This window comes from Daphnia magna, linkage group LG3 (assembly GCF_020631705.1).
Source record: "Daphnia magna isolate NIES linkage group LG3, ASM2063170v1.1, whole genome shotgun sequence".
Lineage (NCBI taxonomy): Eukaryota > Metazoa > Arthropoda > Branchiopoda > Diplostraca > Daphniidae > Daphnia > Daphnia magna.
The window spans coordinates 4,514,250-4,538,773 of record NC_059184.1 but is presented as its reverse complement, the minus strand read 5'-3'; the positions used below and the strand labels follow the sequence as shown (position 1 = coordinate 4,538,773).

The following is a 24,524-nucleotide window of genomic DNA, read 5'->3' as shown; positions in this document are numbered from 1 at the left end:
TTCTCTTTCATGATGTTTGACATCGCCCGCGTTCCTATTCAGCAACGGATCCTTTGAGCCTGATGGATTATTCAGCTCGTCATTATCCGACACCGGTGTTATACTAAACAATTTGCTCGTGTTGGGCTAGGTTTGTTCAGGGAACTGTAACATTCGCAAATTCTACTTGAACGGATTCCCTTTGCATCGAACCATAGCGTGAGATTTTTACCATCCGCGTCTGTCGCCCTATTTCTAATAACATCTTTTACTCCCAAGTATATAACTTCTCTCCTGAATTGAACGGCAAAGTAATAGTTCAGGAGCGGTTCTCTGTTTAAAGCAAGAAAAGTTGTAGAAATTAAAATGTTAAGGGTACGTACCCACACTTGTTCAGTCGATTGCTAAAGTCCCCACAAGACTTTTTTCTTCTTTTCTAACACGCAGAGCTTCAAATCAAGTTGCTTTCAAAATGAAGCAATGAGAAAAGTTGGCAATGACAGCTCAACATCGTTAACAAAAAATTGTGAAATCTTCTATTTCGTCCCGTTTCCGTCGTTGATGATACTGCAACTCGTTGTTGTACTGTCAGGTGCACCGTTAAGGCTACAAAGAGCGCTTTTAATACGCTTGAGAAATCTTGCCGTCTTTCATGATTACTGATTAGATAGAACCATTATGAACTCCCTTTTGAAACACTATTCATCAAGTCTTCACAACACAGCGCATTGTTTTGTTTTTAACATTTCCCAGCATGTGTTCTAGCGTGCTAAATGAACATTCCGTAATCACTTTACATTTCAAGTGGTTCTTGTGCCTCCAATCATTTTTCAATGAGCTTGACCTTTGCGATTCTCAGTTTTGAGGAAATGGGCTGATTTTAGCGGGAATATGAAACTCCGCTAAAGGCAGTGCGTCGTTCTTTGCCCGCCAATCATTTCTTTACTGTTTTTACCGTCGGTTTTGGTTAAAAGACGTACGCCGTCGATGGTTTTTCTTGTTAACACTTGACTGTATTTCATATAGACGCAACGTACAGCTTTTGACTTTGGATTTGCTCACATTCGACCCTCTCTCCCAATCGATCAACGTCTGTTTTCAAGTACATATTAACATACGAAATTCAACAAACAAGAGGTCGTTCCTGACGTATCTGGGAAAGTTTGAAAATCTTTCCGCCTCATCTGACGTGGCTTGCCCATTTTCTCTTCCCTCAACGCTCTCTGCTCGAAATATTTCCTCTTCATCGCCTAATAGAAAACACTCACAAATTCGCCTTACAAACTAAAAGTTCTGTATAACATGGTCTAAACTTGTATTTACATGCAAGTAGGAGCTTTCGAAACCCTATAGCAAACTCTGTATCCCCATTGTGCCTTTATTCTACATCATCTCTCTCTCTACGTTCTTCGCTTGGTATGAATCGTACACGAAAAAAGTTGGCAGCACATTTCCGTTGACCGGCAGTGTCCCAAAGCAAAACATGGCAAGTGATTTATCGAATATGCCGGCAACTTTTATTGTACCGTTTGCTTACACGACGCGCACGCCGTAGTGTGCCCTTATAGCCAATTTTCTGGTGCCACCCAAAAATGGCGACACGCTGACACGAATGGTGGTTTGGTCGCTGTGTCTTTTTATGCAGGTTATTGCAGCCCGATTAGATATAGAAGTCCTTGATCTCTGACGTTGACTGATAATGGAAAAATAGAGGGAGGAGACGCCGAGAAAACGACCTAGCGGCACAGTAATGAAATTCTTGGCTTGTGAACGTTGGGCGTGTACCTCGGTTTTATACTTGATACCCTCTCTCTTTGACGCCCTACTTGTGTCTCCTGTTTTGAGTGAAAATCTTTTCGTCATATGCGTACGTTTGTGGAGCTTTGGATGCTGGAAAACTTGAGCATCGTACGAGACGAAAGACTAGACGTAATGATGACGACGTAAAAGAGGCATGAAAATAAGAAAGGACGCGTCGTTTCCGTGTGTGGAAGAACGCTGATGGCCGCTCTGGTATCCAGGTATTAGTAATGACAGAAGTTTGACGTCTTGGCTGTTGACGAGGTTTGCCAACAAAGTCATAAGGAGAGAAACACGTCCTACATAAAGAAAATAGCAGCAAATCGCTTTAGACTGGCTTCCCTATTCTCTTTTGCTCGTCGTCGTCAACCCTCTCTTTAACGTCTCTCCGTGTGTCGAGGAAATGCTGTTAAGCGGACATGAAAGGGCTGGAGGTGGAAATGGGCAGATAGAAAGCACTAGGGAGGGGGGGTGATTGCCCGGCGTCGTCGTCATCTTTAGCTTCCGTGACCGGGCCAATCGTGAATGATTCAGCTGGCAGCTATTCCCATTCGAGTCGATTTCCTGATCAACGACGTTTCCGGTAAAAAGCGACGTCCCGTTTCGACGTGCCGAGTTCTTTTCCTTTTCGGATATAACCACCTACTGGCCGTTGTGTCTTACAAGCTTTAAAAACATTGGGACGAGCAAGCGGTAGACGTCTTATTATGACAAGACGTTCCATGTGCTTTTTATACATCAGCAAAAGGAAAAGATGGAAGCTTCCGTTCGTTATATTTTTTTGTTGTTTTCCTTTAACGTTAGTTTTTCTCAGTTTTGTGTTGATTTTTACATCGTTCCCCTTATTTTCCCGTTCACCCAGCAACACTCGCTCGCAGGCAATCCAATTCATGCGTGAGATCAATGCACAGTTGCACACCCATCCAGTCGACATTTTCTGTCGGGGGGGTGGAATGAGGGTGGCTCTACGAATGCGTGAATCTCGGCGGGAGAAGACGCTGCATCATAAAATGCTAATCCCGTTTCTATTTGAGTCCGCCCATCGTCTCTCTTGTTGGCTTACACTGCCAGACTGTTTATATGGATCTATATAAATACTCATCTCCGCTGTCCTATTTTTCTTTTTTTTTTATACGTAGACATACTGTACTATATGTATAAAGTCACTACACTCTACAGAATATCGTATCTATATTTATATGTTGGTTTACTACCATCGCGTGATCCGCATACTCTCGTCAATGGCCGACAAGTCCTTTCGTATTGTATAAATACTCTTTTTGTTTAGTCTCTCTTCAGTTTTGCTTTCCTGCGTAGAGAGGAGGGGGAAAGGGTATGAAAGGAAAACAAACAAAAAGAAAAATTTCGGGTTGGATGAGTGGATCGATCCATCTCTGTTGCACCATTTTTGACTCTTTTACTCTTTTGACATCCCATCCGGTGGGCGTGAGTGTTTGCATAGCACCTAATTTTTCTATCCAAAGTTCTTTCTTTTTTTTCCCTCTATCACAAAATCGTGTTGACCAACTGCTATTTTCGGTTGCATGTTTCATTCGTCCAGTTTGTTACCATAGCAACCGCTGTTTTTTCAATGACTTTGCAATTGTTTGTTTTGTTAAGCGCTCGGTTTTTTGTTTTCTTTTTCTTTGCCCCTCTTCCTCCCGTATTTGACACCAGTTACGTATTTACTTTTATACCATTTTTCATCTACTTCAGGCTTTATTTTTTTATATTTTCAAATCGATAAAACAATGAAATAAGAATAGTCAACTGAATAGGCAAGAAACTATTCGGGCAAGCTTGAAACACGATTCGCGTGCACGTGGCAGAGTTCGAGCCCGTCTGAATCCATAAAACCATAAAACGAAATAGAATCATTTGAACAGTGATGTCAAGTAAAAGCACGATCGTGGCAATCACGAAATGTAGGGGTTGACTTTGTACACTGTCGCGTCCATAGATTTATGACATGACATCCATGTAGGAAAACAACAAAAAAACGAACCACCAATGGAGAAAAGACGTCCGTGAGAGAGATCCGTAAGTGACTCTGTTTGCCGAGTACCTACTATTTCAATCGGTTCGTACCAGTCCGTTACGGTCACGGTCGTCGTGTCGATGCGAAAGGGGAACAGAAACTCACGAAATTTGAAAGATACACGTGAATAAAGTACATAAAAGTATACTGTAAATTTGAAAAACACAGAAGTTTCACTCATTTGTGGGGGGGATCCGACCGCGAAAGTTAAGTGTGATTACTATTTAACGTAAGGAAGGCAGAAAAAAGGCAGCCGTGCAGTTGGTAACAAAAGGTAAAATAGATTCATTCATTAATCAGTTCTGCTTCTAGATTCACTGGCATATTCTCATCTCATTATACGATGCGTGAAGTTTTTAATGCGTGTGGTAGACGTGCCAGTTTTGTGAGTTTAAGTTAGCCAATTTAAATAGCTAACAAAAGAATAGGATGAAACGCATGTTTCAACAGACAAACTGAAATCAGTTGGTCGGCGGTTGTCTGTTCGTTTGGCACTTGCCATTGGCGGAGGTAGGACTGGGGCAAACACATTCACCGCTTTTCAAGTTACAGTCAGAGAGTGGAGAAACTGAAGCGTGTCGATAGCATTGAAGAAACTTGTGTTTTTTGGTTTTATTTGTGTCTTATATTGCTGTCGGATAGTGAACCAGCTTTTCTGATCCAAAACATGCAGTCGTTTGTTAAGATTAAATACAGTACGCTGCCCTCGGAGTGGCGTCGTCTTTGCGGGCTACTGACGAGCGTCGTATCAGATGAAAGAAACAGACTCATGCAATTAAGCAGCGTCTGATGATTATGGAACAAAGACGAGAGTGATTCTGTAATGTGCAACTTTCGGCTATCGAGGGAACAGCAGAAAAACAAACGCGATACAGACCATTGCCGAGTGGTATCAGAGACAGACGAAGGCGAGTGAAAGATGAGTAGCAAAAAGAATGAAACGGAGACGGTCTTTTGGGCCATAGGTCTCGGCCGGTTTTGTGCTGGATCATCCCGTCGTGGCCGCAAAAGTGCCTTGGCCGCAATAATCAAAGGCTTCTTAGTTCACGATGACCCGTAAAAATGCAGCTAGAGAGTGGTATACAGACAGATAGATGACGACAGAAAGGCTTGGTTGAGTTGCTCATCCACCGACCGATCATGGACGCGTGAATGAGCCATATAACGTGCAGGAGACAACAACCACAAACAGGAATTTATAGAGAGAACTCCGGGACGAGACAGCGGGATTTTTTTTTTTTTTTTTTTGAAACATTGAACGCGCAATAGCAGAAGAAAGAACGAGGATCAAAAACACAACTCCGTAGTCGTACAAATCGATAATAACCGATACATCCAAAGATTTGTATTGATTCAATTTTGGATCCCAACTTGCAGCTCTTATTCTTTGATTTGCAAATTTTATTTTTAAGCAAATGCCTTTTTTTTATTATTTTTTTATTTTTGTCCCATGTCGAATATTTCTGAAATTCTGCATGGATATCTTACTCGTGATCCGAAAGTAATAGGAGCCCATTTCTAGTGGCACGTACCACGCAATCAGTGGGGCTGTGATGGGCATTAAAATATATAATGCGCATGTCTATAGATTGGCAGGTTCGATTCTCTGCATTTCAATGAAGAAAACTTTTATTGATGGAAAGCCAGTCTACAAGTTCTATTATAGACGTCATTCGAAAACAAGATTTCTTTTATTCGTTTTGAGAGGCAACAAAATGTAAAAACGAAGAGTAATTTTAATTACATTTTTCTTTTTCTTTCTACGATGCTGGAAAGTATCGATCGTTAGAAGGAGTCACATTGTGTCCAGCAAGTGCAAAAAGTCTTATCAATTTCATAGCGCTTTCTCTGGAGCTGCCAACAGTTTATGACAATAAACTCGCGACATAATGGCGAGGTCTTGATGGATGTTTTGGCTGCGCTGTCTACACAAGCATTTTACGACACTGTTGCGAAATATCAAATGGTTCCGTCCAACTTTTAATCGAATTATCCTTTTTTGTAATAGAATCAATGGCGCTTCTCCTTCCAATAAAAGATGACTGAAATCCGGAAACTTTTGAATGCTATAGATTTCTATCCCGAGTTTTCGTGGACTGAGCATGGCGACAATTGGCTTTGTTTCCGGGGCTCGCGCGTGCCCATTTTTTCATTTCGTGATGCTGAAAGACTACACCTACTGTATGTGTCTCCTTTCATCGGATCTGCAGTAACTGACGCAAGACAATCAACAAGTTCGCTTTATTTATTATGATTTTCAAGTTGCTTCACTACCGGCGGCGTTACACAACCGGATGAATTGACATGGAGTTGGAATAATGAACAACGTTGTCAAGTGTCTTGCAGACATTATTCTTGCCAATTTCTAACGTTTGGCACTTGAATCTAAACATTCTCCGCTCGTTTTTGCTTTAATTTATCTGCAGTCATATTTCCTTTTTCGTCCAATGCCACCAACGATGGAAGTATATACTTTTTCATCTGCGTAAGGTTTTGATGGCAGCTGCCCAATTCTCACGCTCGTGCCATTTCTTATCTGTCGCCGTGATAAATTATTACATTTTCATCGCTTACTTTTTTTTCTGCTTTTATTTTTTTTTTTACTTTCGTCGTTTGATTCTTTGTCCAGCTGTCGACTTTACTTTTCTATTGAAATATTCTACTCATTTAATCTTCTTCCATCTCTTTTTTTTGCTCTCGTTGAATGACTGACTACAGGCGGATAATTTATCTGAATATCGAGTTCTACGCTCACTTTCATCCAGTTTGAATTTATTCAGATGCTCCTAACTTTCAAGAACGCAATTCTTTCAAAACTTGTATTCTTTAGTTATGACCGTACATTTGCTTCTATGCCTTACGCATTGGTTGTTACATGGTGTAACTTGACAACATTTCTATCCTTGATATACAGCATGTCTCAATATCGGCGATTCTTTTTTTATTTCAACTTTGTTCTTTTACTTTTTCGGCCTCGAGTCTACTTCGTCTACTGATATACTGTCTGTTGTTCTTCCATCAAATAATTGCTCGAGGATCATTAACAACGAAATTTGATCCTGTAAGGCTCCTGCGCAAGATATTGACTTTTTCTTTGCCTACTTTACTGTACATATCACTCGTCCGTGTACCCTCGGAAAACGTAATAATGTAACGTGTGTGCGATAATACGAATAATGAGGAACATTTGTGGATGACTATAATATTTACCACAGATGCACCAGAAATAGCGAGAGCGCATAGTCATTATTGGTGATGCTTTAATTATGTATTTTGAAAAACTTTAGTCCCCACATGAGATAGCCTAGGTGCGCGGCAAATAATAATATAGAGAACATATACTTGCACATAACACAATTAAATGCTCCGTAAGTGGAATCTGCAAATTTTGTCGCCTCTACTAGCATCGAGCGAAGCCAGGTGGCAAACAAAGAAGTGCAGTTGAGGATACAAGGCTTACGGTTTTTAAAATAAGGGTGGGAACAAAAACGTGGGAGGTCACTGGACTTGTCATCATTGCACAGTTAGCCACTCAAATTGAAAAACAGTCGTTTCTCTCTCAAACTCGTTATATGGTCTGTTTTTTACCCATCGTCGAGGGGAGCTTCTTCTTTAGATGAGAGTAGGATGTCATATACCGCTTGTTTATTGGCAGGCTGCTTTACTTTCTTTTATAATTTATGGTTGGTTTGTTGACGTGTTTCTCTGATTGTACCAACAAACGGTGATGGAAAAACCGTTGGAATCACTTTATGTCCACATAAAACAATGTAAATGCCATTGATAATGGCCAATCAGAGATCTAAGTTTACTTTAGGGTTTCTGATGGATCGATAGAAAACTGGCCGTCTTCAGAGGGAATTGGAGAGTCGTCGAGTTTTCGAATGTATCGTCTCTTGCGGCGACAAGCACCAGCACCATCTTAAAGATGTGTGGCTGGGATACACGATTACCTTAGCTTACCATACAAATTGAATCAAACATTAGCCTGGGTGACCTTAAAATTTCTCTTTAAAACATAATCAATAATGTTTTTAAACGTTTCTCCGCCATATCGTATCTTATATAATGCTTTTCTAAATTGCTCTTCCCTCTCGAAGATGTTTTCCTTTTTTTTTTATATCTGTAACATGCACTGAACAAATTTGTGATCACTAAAAAATTCACTAACTCGAACGTTTTTGACAAACAAATCATCCGGGTCAGTCATGATCAAATCGAGAATTCCGCCATTTTCTTGCGTTGGTTTCTTGACGTGTTGCTTGAAGCCATGCGATTTTATTAATTCGAGGAATTCTTTTTCTCTGGATTTGGGATTCTCAACGTGCAAATTGAAGTCGCCAGTGATGAATAGGTTTTCTTCGCTTCTGTTCGATGCTGCTAAAAGAGACTCAAACTCCTCCAAAAATTTGATTTTGTTACTGTCCGGCGGTCTGTAGATGTTGATGAGCCTAATGTCTGTTCCCGCGCCTAATACGTAAAGGGAAGTATCGAGGCATTCGAATGTTTCGTAATCTTTGCGAGAACGGGGAGTACTTATGATGCTATCTTGGAAAAAAAGAGCAATTCCACCGCCTTGCCTCTCGTCTTTTCTTGGTTTGTACTTAAATTTAAACCCTTCCGGACATGCCTCTTTCAATTCGGAATTACTCATTTTCCAGGTTTCTGTGACAGTGACAAAGTCGAAATTAGACTTTTCTATTTTCTCTTTCAGCTCGAATCTTTTACAAAAAAGACCCTGCGCATTTACAAGTCCAAATTTGACTTCCAGTTTCACCATGTCGTTCTCTTTTATATTTTCTGCACTTTCCTTGTTCGCCGTAACTTTATCCGCGCCTTCGTTCGGTTTTTTTTTTTTTTTTTTTTTTTTTTTTTTTTTTTTTTTTTTTTTTTTTTTTTTTTTTTTTTTTTTTTTTTTTTTTTTTTTTTTTTTTTGTTTTTTTTTTTTTTTTTTTTTGGTTTTTTTTTTTTTTTTTTTTTTTTTTTTTTTTTTTTTTTTTTTTTTTTTTTTTTTTTTTTTTTTTTTTTTTTTTTTTTTTTTTTTTTGGTTTTTTTTTTTGGTTTTTTTTTTTTTTTTTTTTTTTGGGGGTTTTTTTTTTTCTTTTTTTTTTTTTAAAGGAAATTTTTTAAAGAAGATATTTAGTACCGTGAGCGAGCCTTCTGTATTGAAACAGGGAATAAGTTTCTTTCCAACATGTGGAGATATCAAGAAAATAGGAATGGGTGTAGCACTGATTTACATGGAGTCATACAATAGAAGAGTTGGGGCTAATTGAAACGATTTTCGAATTTTTGGTCCAGATGACTAAAATACTGATTTAATTCAACCAAAATTTTTTTGGTGGAGTTACACAGATATTACTAGCTGTAAACTGTAAAAAACTAGAGACACCACGATAAAAAACCGCAAAAATGTCGGAGCGATTGAAACACGTCGTCGGGGCAATAGCAACATGGGTTTCCCCATAAGCGAGCTACCCGAACAGTGTTTCCGGTATTAAGAAAAGGAGTCCTTATTTTGCGCGCATCCACGGAAAGGGTGCTAAATACAGGAGGTGTTTCAATTGCCCCTTGCATGGGTCTTCGTGAAATAAATTTGTTTCAGTAATTTAATAAACAATTATTTAAAAACAAAGGCAACGAACATGTAGAGAAATGAACGCAGATTAATTTCGTACTATTTAAAATAATTGTTTTTAATTTTTCGGGGTAAAATTGAAAAAATTTAAACGATAAAAATAATCAAGCGTAAGTCAAAATTTAATTTTATTGCGATAACTAAAAAACAATGAGAGCTACTAATTAAAAATTAGTTTCTAAAAATCAACACCCCCTATTGCTATTACCCCAAATTTTTTCAAATCTCTACCTCTCATACGTCGAGAGTTAAATTTTTTGTTTCAATTGCCCCGCGTTTCAATTGGCCCCACTCTCCCCTACATGTGTGGAACATTAATCAACTGTGGTGGCGTTCACGCGTGACAGCAACTTTCGTACATGATGCATGTTCACACACATGATGGTAATATTCATACATAAAGACTAAAAAAACACACACAATATATAAATATACTAATTAAATGAAAATAATTACCAGATTGTGTGTAAAGAATAGTGCGCAAGAAATAAGAAATGAGACAGTTCGTATGAGCTTCTCTCAGGAACAGACAAACTGCAGAAGTGAGAAAAAAATTGCGGTCACCGAGCGTGATAAAGCATAGTTATCTACACTCTACAGTAACGCGGCCAGGAAACAGGATATCTCTTTGTGTATTATTGGGAAATTCCAACTATTGCGTTGTCCTGCCACCCACCCACAGGCGCCTCGGGACATCCGTTCCTAGTGAGTGCTGCGACTGGTGGCCAATTTTCAAAACGATTTCGTCCTCTCTCACAATTTCTTCATAACTTTTACACTATTCATATACTGAGCATGAATAGAATAGATCGTCTGGTAGCACGCAGTATTGTAAATACAAACGTCAAGCGTTCAAGCCCCTTATCGGTCGTGTTTTGAAGGATTTAAATGTTTTGCATATCCAACTCATATTCTGCCTTTGAATAGTGTAAAACTTGTGAAGAAATTGTGAAGAGCATTTTTTTTAACGTAATATGTATAAGGGAAGCTTCTTATTTATTTACTGTTGACGTGTTTCTCTGATTGTACCAACAAACGGCGATGGAAGAGCCGTTGGAATCACTGTATGTAAAGTCACCTAAAACAATGTAATTGCCATTGATTTGCCAGTCAGAGATCTTAGTTTACTTTAGGGTTTCTGATGGCTCGAGTTTTCGAATGTGTCGTCTCTTGCGGAGACAAGCGCCAGCACCATCTTTAAGTTGTGTGGCTGGGATACACGATTACCTTAGCTTACTATACAAAATGAATCAAACATTAACCTGGGCAACTTTAATATTTCTCTTCAAAACATAAACAATACTGTTTTGAAACGTTTCCCTGCCATATTATATCTTAGATAATGCTTTTAAAAATTACTCTTCCTTCTTGATGATGTCTTCCTTTTTCTTTTCTGTCTGGATCTTGAACTCAACAAATTTGTGATCACTGGGAAATTCACTAACTCGAACCTTTTTGACCAACAAATCAGGCGTAGTTATGATCAAATCGAGAGTTCCGCCATCTTCGTGCGTTGGTTTCTTGACGTGTTGCACGAGGCCGTACGATTTTATTAATTGGAGGAATTCTTTTACTCTGGATGATTTGGGATTCTCAACGTGCACATTTAAGTCGCCAGTGATGCATAGGGTTTCTTTGCTTGTGTTCGATGCTGCTAAAAGAGACTTAAACTCCTCCAAAAAAATTTTGGAAATTCCGGAAATTGGAAGTTTCCAAAAGTTTTTGTCATTTTCGGCGATCTGTAGATGTATTTTATCCGGTCTGTAGATGCTAAGGAGCCTAATTTTTTTTTCCGCGCCTACGTCAAGGGAAGTTTCGAGGCATTCGAATGTTTCGTAATGTTTGCGGGAACGGGGAGTTCTTTTGATGCTATCTCGGTAAAAAAGGGCAACTCCACCGCCTTGCCTCTCGTTTGTTTCTTGGTTGGTACTTAAAATTTAAACCCTTCCGGACATGCCATTTTAGTATCTTTCAATTGGGAATTATCACTCATTTTCCAGGTTTCTGTGACAGTGACAAAGTCTAATTTCGACTTTTCTATTTTCTCTTTCAGCTCGTCTCTTTTAGGAAAAAGACTCCACGCATTTATAAGTCCACAATTGACTTCCACGTTCCCCATGTCGTTCTCTTTTACATTTTCTGCACTTTCCTTGTTCGCCGTAACTTGATTCGCGTCTCGTTCAGCGACATATCTCTTGTTTGCGGCATATCGCATGTCCGGACTGTCCGTCTTTTCTAAGTGGACCAGGTGGATACTCTTCCTCTACTTTGTTGCACTCGTATCGCACATGAGGTTGGCCGTCCTTTATCTTCAATGGCACAAACGGATCAGTTGATTTCGTAATTCCTGTCGAAATTCCAAGGAATTCTCTGAAGATTTCTTCGGTGACATATTTTTTGTTTGCGGCATAACGCATGTCCGGCTGTCCGTCTTTTCTACGCGGACCAGGTGGATACTCTTCTTCTTCTTTCTTGCACTCGTATCGCATGGGAGGTTGGCCGTCCTTCATTCGCAATGGAACAGACGGATCAGTTGCTTCCGTAATTGCTGTCGAAATTCGAACGAAATCTCTGAAGTTTCCAAGCGGACGAGATGGATACTCTTCCTCTACGTTGTTGCACTCGTATCGCGTGCGAGGTTGGCCGTCCTTTATCTGCAATGGCACAGACGGATCAGTTGATTTCGTAATTCTTGTCGAAATTCCAAAGAAATTTCCGGAGTTGTCTTCAGCGACACAATTTTTGTTTGCGGCATAGCGCATGTCCGGCTTTCCGTCTTTTCTGAGCGGACCAGGTGGATACTCTTCCTCTACGATGTTGCACTCGTATCGCGTGTGAGGTTGGCCGTCCTTTATTCGCGATGGAACAGATAGATCAATTGCTTTCGTAATTGTTATAGGAGTTTTCTCTGGAATTTTAACGTTGTTTTCGACGACATGTTTCTTGTTTGCTGCATAGCGCATGTCCGGCTGCCCGTCTTTTCTAAGCGGGCCAGGTGGATTACGGTCATACCTATCGTTGACTGACGAATAGAAGCTACTGGTGGTGGGGGCGGGTTTCTGAACGACAGAATTGCTGCTGCCACTCTCACGATTGCTCTTGTATCGCATGTCGGGTTGTCCATCTTTTCGTAATGGACCTACCATTTCAGACTTTGTCGTTTTTCGATCGAAACTGAATGAGAAAATGAAAATGGATTTTATGAATAAAAATTTGATAATGTAAATTTAGTCTAGTTCTTACCTGTTGGCTCTTTCGCGTAAAACTAACGACGTAAATGAAAAGAATCAAGTGTCTTTATACGCCATTAGTGATAGGGATTTTTATCAGTGATTAATGTTATTTATTACTTGAGTTGCTCAGTCGCCAGATAGTGATGGTGACGTATTGACATGATAATGACCACATCGTATAGGCATAGTTTTGGCAAGTGACATTCTGTTGATTCTCTCCTAAAATTTCATGTTTGGACGTTTCTAGTGGCTTTTAACGATTTGAAAACTATTAGCCTTCTTTCAGTTCTTACTTGCGTCATTTAGTGTTTGTTAAGTGTCGCTCAAGATAAAAATTCTGATGGAATACACAAGGAAAGGTTGTTTACTTGAGTTTATCAAGTGTTGGCCTGCATCATGGGAAAGTGTTGCAATATTTGAAAGTTGCTTTTTAACGTGCCTAATGCCATTCGTTATCATGCAGATTGGACGTGCATTGATTTATTGTTTTTTAAATTTAATTCCTTTTGTACGGATTTACGTTAAGTGGGATTGGATTTGATTAAAATTTAACCAGGACTTTGTGCTTTGTTAAGATGTTAAACTGGTATAGCTCAGTGGTAGAGCATGCGACTGAAGATTGTCTAAGGTCATGTCCAGAGTCATGCCGTAACAGCAGGTTGTAGATTAAATACTATGCAATATAGAAGGAAACTCCATCTCCCTCTGAATATGGACACGACCAAAGAAAATAAAGTTCTATTTTCTACGGAATTTCTTTCTCTCCTCTTCCGCCAATCTATTTCGTCCGGAAACTGTTATACATCTGTCTTTCTTTTTTGTTTTTAATATCTAACACGTGCATTTTTTTGCAACGTAATGTGTATGAGAGAGAGACAAAAACTAATTATAAGTTTTGGGTTCTGCAATATGGAAAATTTAAAGGAAGTTGATGATATTGAATGAGGGCAAAAGTGAAGCAGTCAGGAGCGTACAGTGAAAAATATGAAGTGTCACTGTCAGACGCCTGCTTCTGAGACGTAGTAACATAAATTCATCGGCAAGCAGCAACGAAGGCAATGACGAAAGCCTGCCGTTTGCTCTGGCTGCAAACGCTTTGTTAGATTCAAGCTATTCTTATCACGACGATATCGATTCTCCCTTTTCTTGCCTATTATATGTACAGAGAGAAACGGAAGGGACGTTTTATAAATATATATACGTATATATATATTTAAAAAAAAGCCGAAGAAGAAGAATAAAGACAGCCCAACATAAAGATAACGATTGTAGAAGTGAGTCAGCGGCATTGGCGTTGATCTACGTCCCACACAACCCTCCCTAAGCCATGAACTCGTGACTGAAGACCAGGGACATCAATGTCGAATGAAGTCATGATAGCTTTTGGTTACTTTTGGTGCCCTTTGCCATCTCTCCCCGTCCGTCTGTAGGAGAGATACCAGCCCACATGAGCCCGTCAGTTTTACACGCTGATTCAATCCGATTAGAAATCAAAGTCGAATGGCTGCCGCGCGGTAATCGCCTACATTATGGCTGCACTAACGTCGTCCCCTCCCTCTTCATTCCGCTCTTCATCCCAGCCACCCCGGTGGTCTTAGTTAACTCAATTAGAGGGGAAATCGCTATTTGCATTCGGCGTATTCAATCACGGGGCTCTGCTCCCTCCAATGACAGATGACGAAAGTTCAGAAGTGGCAAAAAGAAAAATATTGTCTATTATCAAACATTTTGTAGGCAGAGACCAATCGGCAATGTTTAGCGATGCAACAGAGTTCACACCCGCCCATTTCTATCATTGATTTCTCTTTTAATCAGAAGCGATCCAATCCTGTCACCGTATTCTTGATTGACAATTTTCCACTTTCCGGACGGATCTTCCAGATTTGTTACACAGCGGATTGCAGAGAAACATTTAATGAAAAAAAAAAAAAAATAAATATCTTAATTTTTCTGGTGGTGCTAAACGTCTTAACTTTTTATGTTCGATGGGATTTCCTTCTCACTTTAGCTGATGAATTTTCGGGGTAATTCGGCTAATGGTAATATGTCTAAAGAGAAGCCTCGTTGATTTATGGCATCACATATCGGACACCGTTTTCGTATTTCTCGCCATCAATCAACTGAAAGTAGATTCCTCGATTTCTTTGTTAGGCAACGAGGAAAAGTATGCACGCGACCAAGCTTTAATTCCAATCAAGATTACCAAGTCAGTCGAGTCTATGATGGATTGCAGTCGAGTTAAATAGCCTATGCAAACGAGAACGGACATTAAGTTGTTACGGCTTCCTTTCAGTTAAAACACTCCCTTTTTTCTCTTTCATGAAATATGAATTTTTCTTTCTTATTCCCAGCAGTCTCTTTTGGCCAGTTTCAGATCAAGCTTACACAGTACATCAAACACGCTCGTTCTGCAAACGTTTTGAACCATATTCATCAAATAAAACGTCTTTTATTCCCTCTTTCACTTGTGCACTATATGTTCTGTCTGCAAAAAAGCGTGCGTTATGTCGGCATATTATTTTCATTTCTCTAGGAAATAAAACGCGTTTAGGTGTAAAGTCAATGGGGCGGACACAGACAGTCTATGGCACGTGTTGGGACGATGCCACGAACACTTCGGGGCCAGACGTCATTCGACTAGGAATTATTCTCGCTCGATTGTTGCTATGGGACCCAATCCGTTTGCTTGGTAGCCTCGTGATGCTTTCCGTTTATTCCTCATTCTATGTTTTATTCGCCTTTTGTTTTGTCTGGTTCAGCCTTGACCAACGTGACACGAAAGAAAGGATTTTTTGTTTTTCCCTCCCTGGACGGTACAACGATAGTTTGCAGCTGCACACGTTTTTGCGTGTCTGACTCGTCAACAGCAACACATCGGTTCCGGTCCGGTTCACTAGCGCATGTTCGTCACTTACATAACCTTTCGTTTTTCTAGATCTGAACGTGGGCTTTCGACAAGGATCGTCCGCGATGACAAGACGGGTCGATCGAAGAGCTATTTTGATGAAAGTATCGTTATCAGTGACACACCCAGTAGCGTCGACAAGAGATAGGATCTAGACGCGTTCGTTTCCTTGGTGTTTATCGCTGACGTCCACCTTCAGTCGATGTCAAACCGAATGAAATCCGGGACGAAAAAAGCTTATTCCCCTTTGCCAATCACGTTACCGCAATGTCGACGTTCGATGTCTTCTTTGTTACGCAAAGCTGTTCCCTTGGTCCTGATTTTTTTCTCTCTCGATCTCTTTTTGATTGTGACGTCAAAAGGCATGGTTTGGTAGCCACAAGAAATGAGACGATTTCCGCCTACTTGCCTGTCATACGAAGCAACGGAACAAGTTGTGTCTACATAATTAAAGCACGGAAAGCTGCTTTGTCTGATGCCAATGTCGTGGGCTCGATTGGCCGCCGTGACTATTCCATGAGCCAGTGACCTTCAACGGACAGCTGAATGATGATGACCAACGTCGATCGATATGTATTTGGTATTCAGGAGATTGTCACCGAAAGCCTTTTTGAGGTCCCTTTTTTCTTTCGAATCGATCGACTTGGCCGCCGTCCGGCTTGTCCGGCAACAAGATTCCCATAAATCAATGTCCAACTCGGCGGGTTGACAATTCTGCTCGTTTATGATTCACTTTTTCCATGCCGTCCTGCGAACATCGGCAAAGCGGGTGCATATATTAAAGCATGTTCTGTCCAAGCTCCCCCGACTATCTACAATCTCGCATAAATTGAAAGTCTAAAAAGAAAATAAAAGTGAGAAAGTCTGGGATTTTTACAAGCAAAATGAAAAGGCGTAATTTTCTTTTTTGTTAATCGCCGTGCTCTTGTCACGCTAATAGGTTCCATTAAAACGTGTACCAGAGTAATTGCGAGAAGGCGGACGAGCAACTTTTGCTGAATCTTGGCTCCTGTCGTCTTCGGTTCGATTACAGCCTTACCATCCATCCAACACGTAGTTTGACGTCTTGACACAGACACCCTTTTAACATTTTGGCATACCTCTTTCAGCACGTTGGCCTATCAAGTCGACGGAGAACGTGCCGGGAATGTCTTTGCCCCGTTCATGCCGTAACCCGAGCAACGGCCAAAGACGAGTCCTTCTGTACAAAGTTATACAATTCGTGAACAAATTAACCGATATCACTGATGCACGTCGCATCTGACAAACACCATTTTTTGTTTTCTTTTGTTTGTTTTTATCTAGTGGATTTTGCGTATGTGTTTATGCGTTCATGACTTGACTTGTTATTTCCCAAGAATTTTTCCCTGGCGCAGGACTTACGTTTTTGTGTGTCTGTCGCTTCGTTTGCACGACTCTGTCACTTTTCCCAACTGATCCTCCTACCCTACTTTGCTGAGATTCCTTTAGGTCGTCAAGGAGACGACTCCCGTCGGGCGCACGTCAAAGAAGCGCAATCTCTTGAAGTGCCGAGGCTACGCAATAGCCTGCGCCAATTTTTGCTTTCAAATTCTACGCCGCAAAGAAATGCTGTATTGTTTTTATGTCTTCTTTAAATTTGAATTTAGCGCCCTAAAATTGGGTCATGCCTAGCAAGTTGCAGTAAGAATACCGTGGCATTGTAGTGAAGGCTCAAGTATTGGCCAATGACGGACTCCAATTTGCATGCAGGATTCTTCACATTCCTGAGGAGGCTTGGCCTTATTTCATTTTACATTTTCCATCTTGACTAAAATTCCGGTTGCAGAGAAGTTGCGAAAAAAAAAAATCGGACATGCATGAAAAGCAGCGGCGCGTAAAGATTCCGCCGCTTCTGTGTTTGTGTGCACATCCTTTTAGACGCAAAAAATAAACACGAGCGCTCTTTTGCATTCTTATACTTTTTGCCTCCCGCATAAAGCTCACGCCTTTTTTTTTTTTTTTTGGTTTTATGTCGGGAGATTAGCAAACTGTAGAGGATCTGTTCTAATCTGAATTGAGAGGATGCCATTGATAATCTTTTGTTAATGTTTTTCTTTTCTTTCTTTATACGTCTAGGTTCGTGATGGTTAACGTGCAGCTGGGGCATCAAGCGCTCTGCATTTCTACACAAGGTAGGATTTATTTAAATTGATCTCACCTTTTTTTTTTATGTGGGGTTTTGTTTGCTTTTCGTTCTTAATTTAGCCAGAATTGCTAATACCAATTTCGAGTGCGCTTTCTAAAAGTTTCGATCGTACTTCGCGCTTCGTTTCCCCAAACAACGACATCGCTCACATCGTCTGTCACGATTTCAAGGCGTATCCGTGCTTTGCCAAACTCTAACCTTTTATTACAAGTTTGTGTCGCGTGCTCCGATCGAGTATGTACACAGCGTGACCCTTCTTTTGAAACCTTAATGAGATAAGACACGCAGTGACATCAAAACAAGTGATTCAATCAGCCACCTATTGATTGTGGCGGGGCAAGGAGGATGAACTGTTCCGGCTCTTTGCTTATATCCTATTGGAAACTCTTTGCTGATGGTTTCGTTTAAACTCATCGTCTGCTCCCGCTTTGTTTACGTTTGAGCGTGTAGGTGTCGCTCCCGCCGTTGGGAGCGCTTATTTCATGGTTGGAAATGAAAACTTTTTTTGTTTTTTGTTTTGTTTTTTTTGCATAATGGAGTTTCTTCTTCCGTGTTCGAGAAAGCAGTTTGGTTGCTGACGGCTCTGTTTGGAGATGGCTCTGCATTCGTAGGCCACGCCGTTTATGGACGACCCTCCTAAAGTTGGCCGGTCCTGCGAAGACGAAAAAGTTGTCAAGCGGCAAATGTAAATAAGCGAAAGAAAAACGCCGAGGCCGTAATGCGATTTAAGTCAACTTTTCTTTTTATTTTCCCTCTTTATTTATTCCAATGGTCTCTTGATGCAGATGGCTCTCTTAGAAATGCGCGTGGACCTTTCTTTTTCTATATGTTCGAATCAAGCGTGTGTCCGTCTTTCTCTCCTCAGCAAACTCAGTTCCTATTATGGCGTGCTTCATTTTTAATTCATTTTCATGACAGAAGAAGTCAAAGAGCTCCTTGTATTATTTCGGCTCGTTTTTCTTTGCATACGAAACCACTTCCATATCTTTTCTACCTTGACTGTTTTCGAGGCATGGCGACGACTCAAGTTGATGGATGCATTAGTTGGCTACTGTATGCAGTTTTTAGACCGAAAAATTCCTCGAATTGCCGCTTCGTGCTAGGCAATAAAAAGATGAATAAATGAACACGCAAAAAGCCGAAATTTAATCTATAAAATATGGAGATACAAATAAATAACCAAAGTTTTCTCCGATCCATAGAAAACTCTTTTGTCGATCTCTCCGCCTAACTGTGCTTCAACATCATTTACATGAATTGAATTCCGCCTCCTTTTTTTTTCTTCGATATTTTGTCTTACGCTTCCGTATTTGTTCGGCCCTGGGGCAGTTTTACACCTCTCGCGTTCCTTCCCCACTGGCATGTTAAATGACGCGCGATAATGGGCCCGGAAGCAGTTGTTTTATGGGAATCAATCCTTTTTGCCGGGCGCCCTCTTTTGACGATACATCTGCCCCAACCCATGCGACGCTTTTGATGTGCTCCCAGCCAACGCGAAGCAACCGACAGTTCACCACGAAACTCGCACACGATTTGGGGTAGCAACAGTCGGATGTGGATACATACAGTAAGATCCGCCTGCTCCTTTTTTTTTTTTTCAACTTTTGGGTGTGTTCAATGTGCAGTACGTGCTGCAGTCACGGTCAGATGAGCGGGAATGATTCCTCTTTCATCTTTTGTGTTGTTGCTGTTTGTTGTTATTTAACGACGTAGGACTTGGGAGGGGAGTCGAGACGACATTCGCATGAACCGATGCGGGAACTTGAAGTTCCCGCGCTTGCGGAAAAGAAAAAAAAAAAAAAACTACAAGCCAATCCGAAGCCACAGTCGGCCGTTGATTTAAGAGCACGTTAAATAAAGGCCCGTCTTTTTGCTCTTTTCGTTTGCGGCATTGCAGGCTGGCAGAAAGCTCTTTCTGATGTGCACTGATCAATTGCTAGGCTGGCAGTAGAAAATTCTCCAGGAGGAGATGAGCGATGCAACGGTCTCTCACGACTGGCGCTTCTTCTCGTCTTTCCGCTTCCTGGTCTCTCTGGAGCAGCCATGCAGAATATTACTCGCTGTGTGACCATGCCCGAAACAAGCTGAAATAGCACTGTATACACGCAGCGAACAGCAAACAGAGTTTGCCATCCATGTTTGAGACAGCGTGAATGCATGGATGGATAAAGAGAGAACGATATCGGATGTTTGAAAACGTAATGATGGAATCAATTTTCCCCTCATCAACAAAGTAAACGTTCACGTTTAAAAATGTGAGTTCAGCAGTCGCGATACGCTAATTGGATCTTGCCAGGACTTGTCAGTTTACATGACGTTTCCCATTAAAATGTGAAAATCAATAAACTTTCGGCCGTTTTTATTGGTAAAAGAAAACGAGCTTCACAACAAATCTGGGCCTCAAAGGCAGACGTGCGGTTCAAGTTCGAATTTCGAAGATTATATGGCTATGTGAACAGATGCCACGGTCTTTTCGCAGACATCTATCGCTGGAATGCGTTGAAATTGCTCGCCACACTCGAAACTGTGAAAAATGTTTTTGCACTGCTGCATGTCAGTTCGATTTGGCGCTTGGCCATTGGCTCGGCAACCTTTGGAAACGGTCCATTGTACACACACAGACACACAAAAGAAAATGCAAGACAACTTATCAAAAAAAAACAAAACAAAACAAGCTATGATGATTTGACTACTGCTGTTGACGCCTTGTATCAGCCATTTTCCTTTTCTGCGGGACTTGAAAATGTCACCCGTTATCGTGGATAGAGGCAACCGCCGTGCGCACAAAAAAATTCGGTGTGTTCCTTTTTTTTTTTTTTCTGTCTTGATAAGATGTCATCTCCTATCGTCATCGTCATGCTTTCAAGCCAGGAAGACAGTTTCCTTTATTTCTTTCTTCCTTCCTGTTTTTATTTTTTGTTTTGTTTCGTCTTCTTTTCACCAGCGACTCAAGTGGACAGCGATCGAAAGACTCGCGTTTCAGTTCATTGATGCAAACAGGGCTCGTGTAACGCCTCATACAAGGGATATCGTATAGCCACTGTGTACGTGTAATAATATACATCTAGGCCCGTGCATGCGCACCGTAGTGGGGTGATGGATGTCAAGGGTTGTTGCTAGATAAACACGTAGGCTCAAGCTCTGCCGACTCGATCGGCCGCCAGCTCGTGTTTCCACCTCATTTACGGCCAACATATATCAAGAAATAGAAAGTATGTGTATGTGCAATAAGAAGAAACAGATATTGGCAACCCTTTCTTTTTACGATACACTTCTCTTTCTCTCGTATAAATTCGCATGGCATTTTTTTTACTTTTGCTTTTTCACTTGACGGTCGATGCGGAATATTTTGTCGGTGCAGCATTGATCTGATACAGTTGCCTGAGCAGAATCACAAATTATATTTATACATACACATATAGTTGGAATTCTTTTCCCTTTTTTTTTCTTGGTTTTTCCCTCGTCTAGGCTTTGTCTTCTACGTACCTCATTTGTTTTCTTTCACAAACCTTCCAAGAACATCCCCCCTTCCATCTTTCTCATGGGCATTACTCGCATTGCCACGTGACATTGTAGTAGAAGACATTTCCTTTTTTTTCTCCTCGTTCCCTCTTTCTTTTTCTTCTACCACAAAAATAAGAACTTTACACGCGCATTTGTTAGCAGTCGAAGGACCATTTGTGTCGGCGTCCTGTTGGTCCTAAACAATCGTTTGGACATTGTCAGCTGTACACTGTAGGCTACTACCTTAACCGTCCGATGTACACGTACAGTACCTATTTTTTACAAGCATCGATGTTTAGTGACATGTGTTTCAATTCTCGCTTTCTCCCCCTCTGTTTCTAGCGATTCTCGAAGTACACCCTGCGTTCTGTCCAGTGACCAATTATCGTCGAATCTATTGTCGCCGGTGAACGTCTAATACTGTGTCTTGCCTTGCCCCTTTGTTTTGGCTGTTGCAGTGTGACAAGACCCGATTGACGTGGCACCGTAATTGGAATGACTGCTTCCCATCTTCCTGTCTTTCTCTATATACTGGCAAGCGCATAATATAACCGACGAAACGGATCAACAGCTGTGCGAGGACACGTCTCTGACGACGAAACACTCAGCTCGCTATTACTGCACCGTGCATGTGACCGCTGAAGATAACGAGTATTTGATTGGCTCGATTCATCGTCGTTTTCTTTGCGATGGGAATCGAATAGAGATCACAAATGGTTTGCTCGCTAGTGCTTGCAATCTGCTGAGAGCTGCTCGGGCATTGACGAAGTGCGTGCAACTTGGTGATGAACGAGACGGAGAGAAGGAACGTTGCGAAAATAAAAATGTAAAAAAAACGAGAACGGCTCTTAGGGGACGAAGGACTCATTTCCAAGACGTCGATCTGCAGCCTCGCCTTTAGATGGTTAAGCCACTGCACCGTGCTGATTTAATGGGTCGTTCGGCTTCTTTTTGTGTGTGCGCTCCTGTCTTCTTCATCATCTCCCGCTCGGTTTTTTGGGGGGGTTTTCATTTGATTTTTGATTTTGATTTTTTTTTTTTTACTGGTGTTCCTTTTTGTTTTGCTTATTCTGGTCGTGTCCGCAGTGAAATAAAGCAAATAAAATGCGACGTAGATGTAGACTATGCCGGGCGAGCCATAGTTTTAGTATCCTAGTAACGACGAAGAACGCGATCATTTCAACAGACGCTGCGAATCCCGATCTTCTTCATCTTGCTTCTTGTTTCCAAGGCAACGGCCAGTTCCTTTTCCGTTTCTTTTGTCAAACTCTTTTTTCTCCCCCTTTTTTTTTTTTTTAAATGCTGCTAGCCGCCGATATAGTTGCTATCGGGTTTCCTCGCGGCCGGCAACTGGCATTACGCGGAAATGGACGCCCTCGAGGACTAGCAACGGAGAAACTAGGACGCTGGGATTGACGGGTCGACATGTGAAAGCAAAGAAGAAGCGACCAATCGACAGCTGCGTTAAGTTTGGAGCAAAAAAAAAGAGGGGGGAGGAAAGACACAAAATGTTAGAAAAGACGAAGCCTTCGGATCGATGGTGATACGCTTACATAGCTAACTGCTAACATGACGGCTAACAAATTAGACCGTTAGTTCGACCCAAGAGATTATCCGGTTGCGTTTGTGACACACTTGCCATATCAGGCGATGAATCCGTGCTGCATTTCTATCCCCCGAAATAGGAGAGCGTCGATAACAATAATTCGGCGGCCAATAAAGCTTTGGGTACAGCTCTGCGATAGTGGCGGATACACGTTTGTTTATTAGACGGGCACAAAGGGTTGTTACGTCGAAGATTGAGGACTCACTCACGCTAACGCTGTATATACACACACACAAGGAACCATTATCCCCCTCCCCGCTGTTGCAAATTGGGGTAGGCCACCCGCTCCCCAATAATCAAGAGCCAATCTTTTTCATCCTGTGTACGTGTGTATGTTGTGGAAAAATCACGTCTTGATGTGTGTGTAATAAGTGTACTCAAGTAGAGGTGCACGTCTACTTTTTAGTTGGCGATTACGTAACCGACTTCTTTTTTTTTTCCCCTTTATCTCCACCGCCAGTTCTTGCGTCTCTCTCTCTTTCAAGTTGAAGCACCACATCCTGTCCCCCATCCACCGCTGTGGTATATAAATGCATTTTCGCTAATCCGAATGCGGACTATCGATTAAATCTGATCAGCTAAAATCAGATAGGCAGTGCTCGGCACGACGTCGTTCCTTTTTGCTACCCCATAAAGGGGACGTAATATAAGAAAGAGAGGCAGCGAACAAATCCTTTTTGCTACTTTTACCGCCGCTGATACAATAGTGGATAATGCTCTGATTTCGCTTTGGCCATGGTAACAGAGTAACACAGAGATTGATAGACCATTACGTGCGAGGTTGCGACCCAACAGGAGACTAGCGGCTAGCTGTTGAAATCGAATCAGTCGACTAATTGCTTTTGGTCCTGATCTGTTGGTAAGACACGTGGCTGTTTGGCATTCTTCGTCTTCTTCTTGTTATCTCTTGAGTTTTCCATTCGATCTCGAGGCGACGGCGGAGCACTGGGAGACAAGAGCAACAACAATCGGATTAACAGACCGCGATTCATTTTCAAGTGTGGCGTTGATTGATTGGTCAATTGGAATGGGATCTCGTGTCTTTATCTTATACGAATTTCATTTTTTTTTACCATTGCTCGTTAGGAATCTCTTCTCGCCCTCTGTCGGTTCTAATGTTCATCTGTCTTCTCTGAAGTTCTGCTCGTTAAAGAGGCATTGCAATAAAACACATCCATTTACATCTCCCATCCTTCATAATGGAATGAGCAGTTAGTCTATTCAGTCACAATTCCGCCTCCAGATATCAACAGATACGCTACTTGTGAGCAAGTCGTTAACTATTTAACGAACATGTAAAACTTTCTTTTGTCAAGAAAGCAATGCCAAAGCAATCTATCCCTTTCTCCAGTGTGCAACAAAATGCCCGTGATTACGATACCCGCTGTGAAAATCAGTCTACCAGCTGAACTACGTTTCGAGCTCACAACTTTTTTGTTTTTTTGTTTATTTATTATTTATTTTTTTTTGCTTTTTTGTCTTCCATCTTAGTAGAGGATACGGTACCATCCATTACACGCACGAGTTTTGAAGGCCAACGAAAACACCGGCTGCTATTTATTCCTTGCCTCCGGACGTCTAATGCGGACCGTTATAGACGCGGTGTCTGTTGATCATCGACCGCGTAGATTCTTTCGTGGCGTATTGTACAATA

The 24,524-nt window shown here is 41.2% G+C and overlaps 3 protein-coding genes across 3 annotated transcripts in view; 1 reads left to right on the top strand and 2 right to left on the bottom strand.

The window, feature by feature from the left end:
• Window positions 1-24,524, top strand: part of LOC116918932 (amphoterin-induced protein 3) — a 115,694-nt gene that overhangs the window by 48,450 nt on the left and 42,720 nt on the right. Inside the window, exon 4 of the mRNA XM_032924727.2 lies at window positions 17,691-17,746. The gene's annotated coding sequence lies outside the window, so the exon portion shown is untranslated. The remainder of the gene's footprint in view (window positions 1-17,690; window positions 17,747-24,524) is intronic.
• Window positions 7,067-10,038, bottom strand: LOC116918934 (the record flags this gene model as incomplete). Its single annotated transcript, XM_045170680.1, has 3 exons — window positions 7,067-8,664; window positions 8,959-8,977; window positions 9,912-10,038. Coding segments are annotated over 3 exons (876 nt in total), but the record flags the coding sequence as incomplete, so codon positions are not given.
• LOC116918935 lies at window positions 10,433-12,764 on the bottom strand. Its single transcript, XM_045170678.1, is given in 4 exon segments — window positions 10,433-11,384; window positions 11,426-11,676; window positions 11,678-12,629; window positions 12,699-12,764. Coding segments are annotated over 3 exon segments (1,749 nt in total). The 5' UTR covers window positions 12,602-12,629; window positions 12,699-12,764; the 3' UTR covers window positions 10,433-10,810.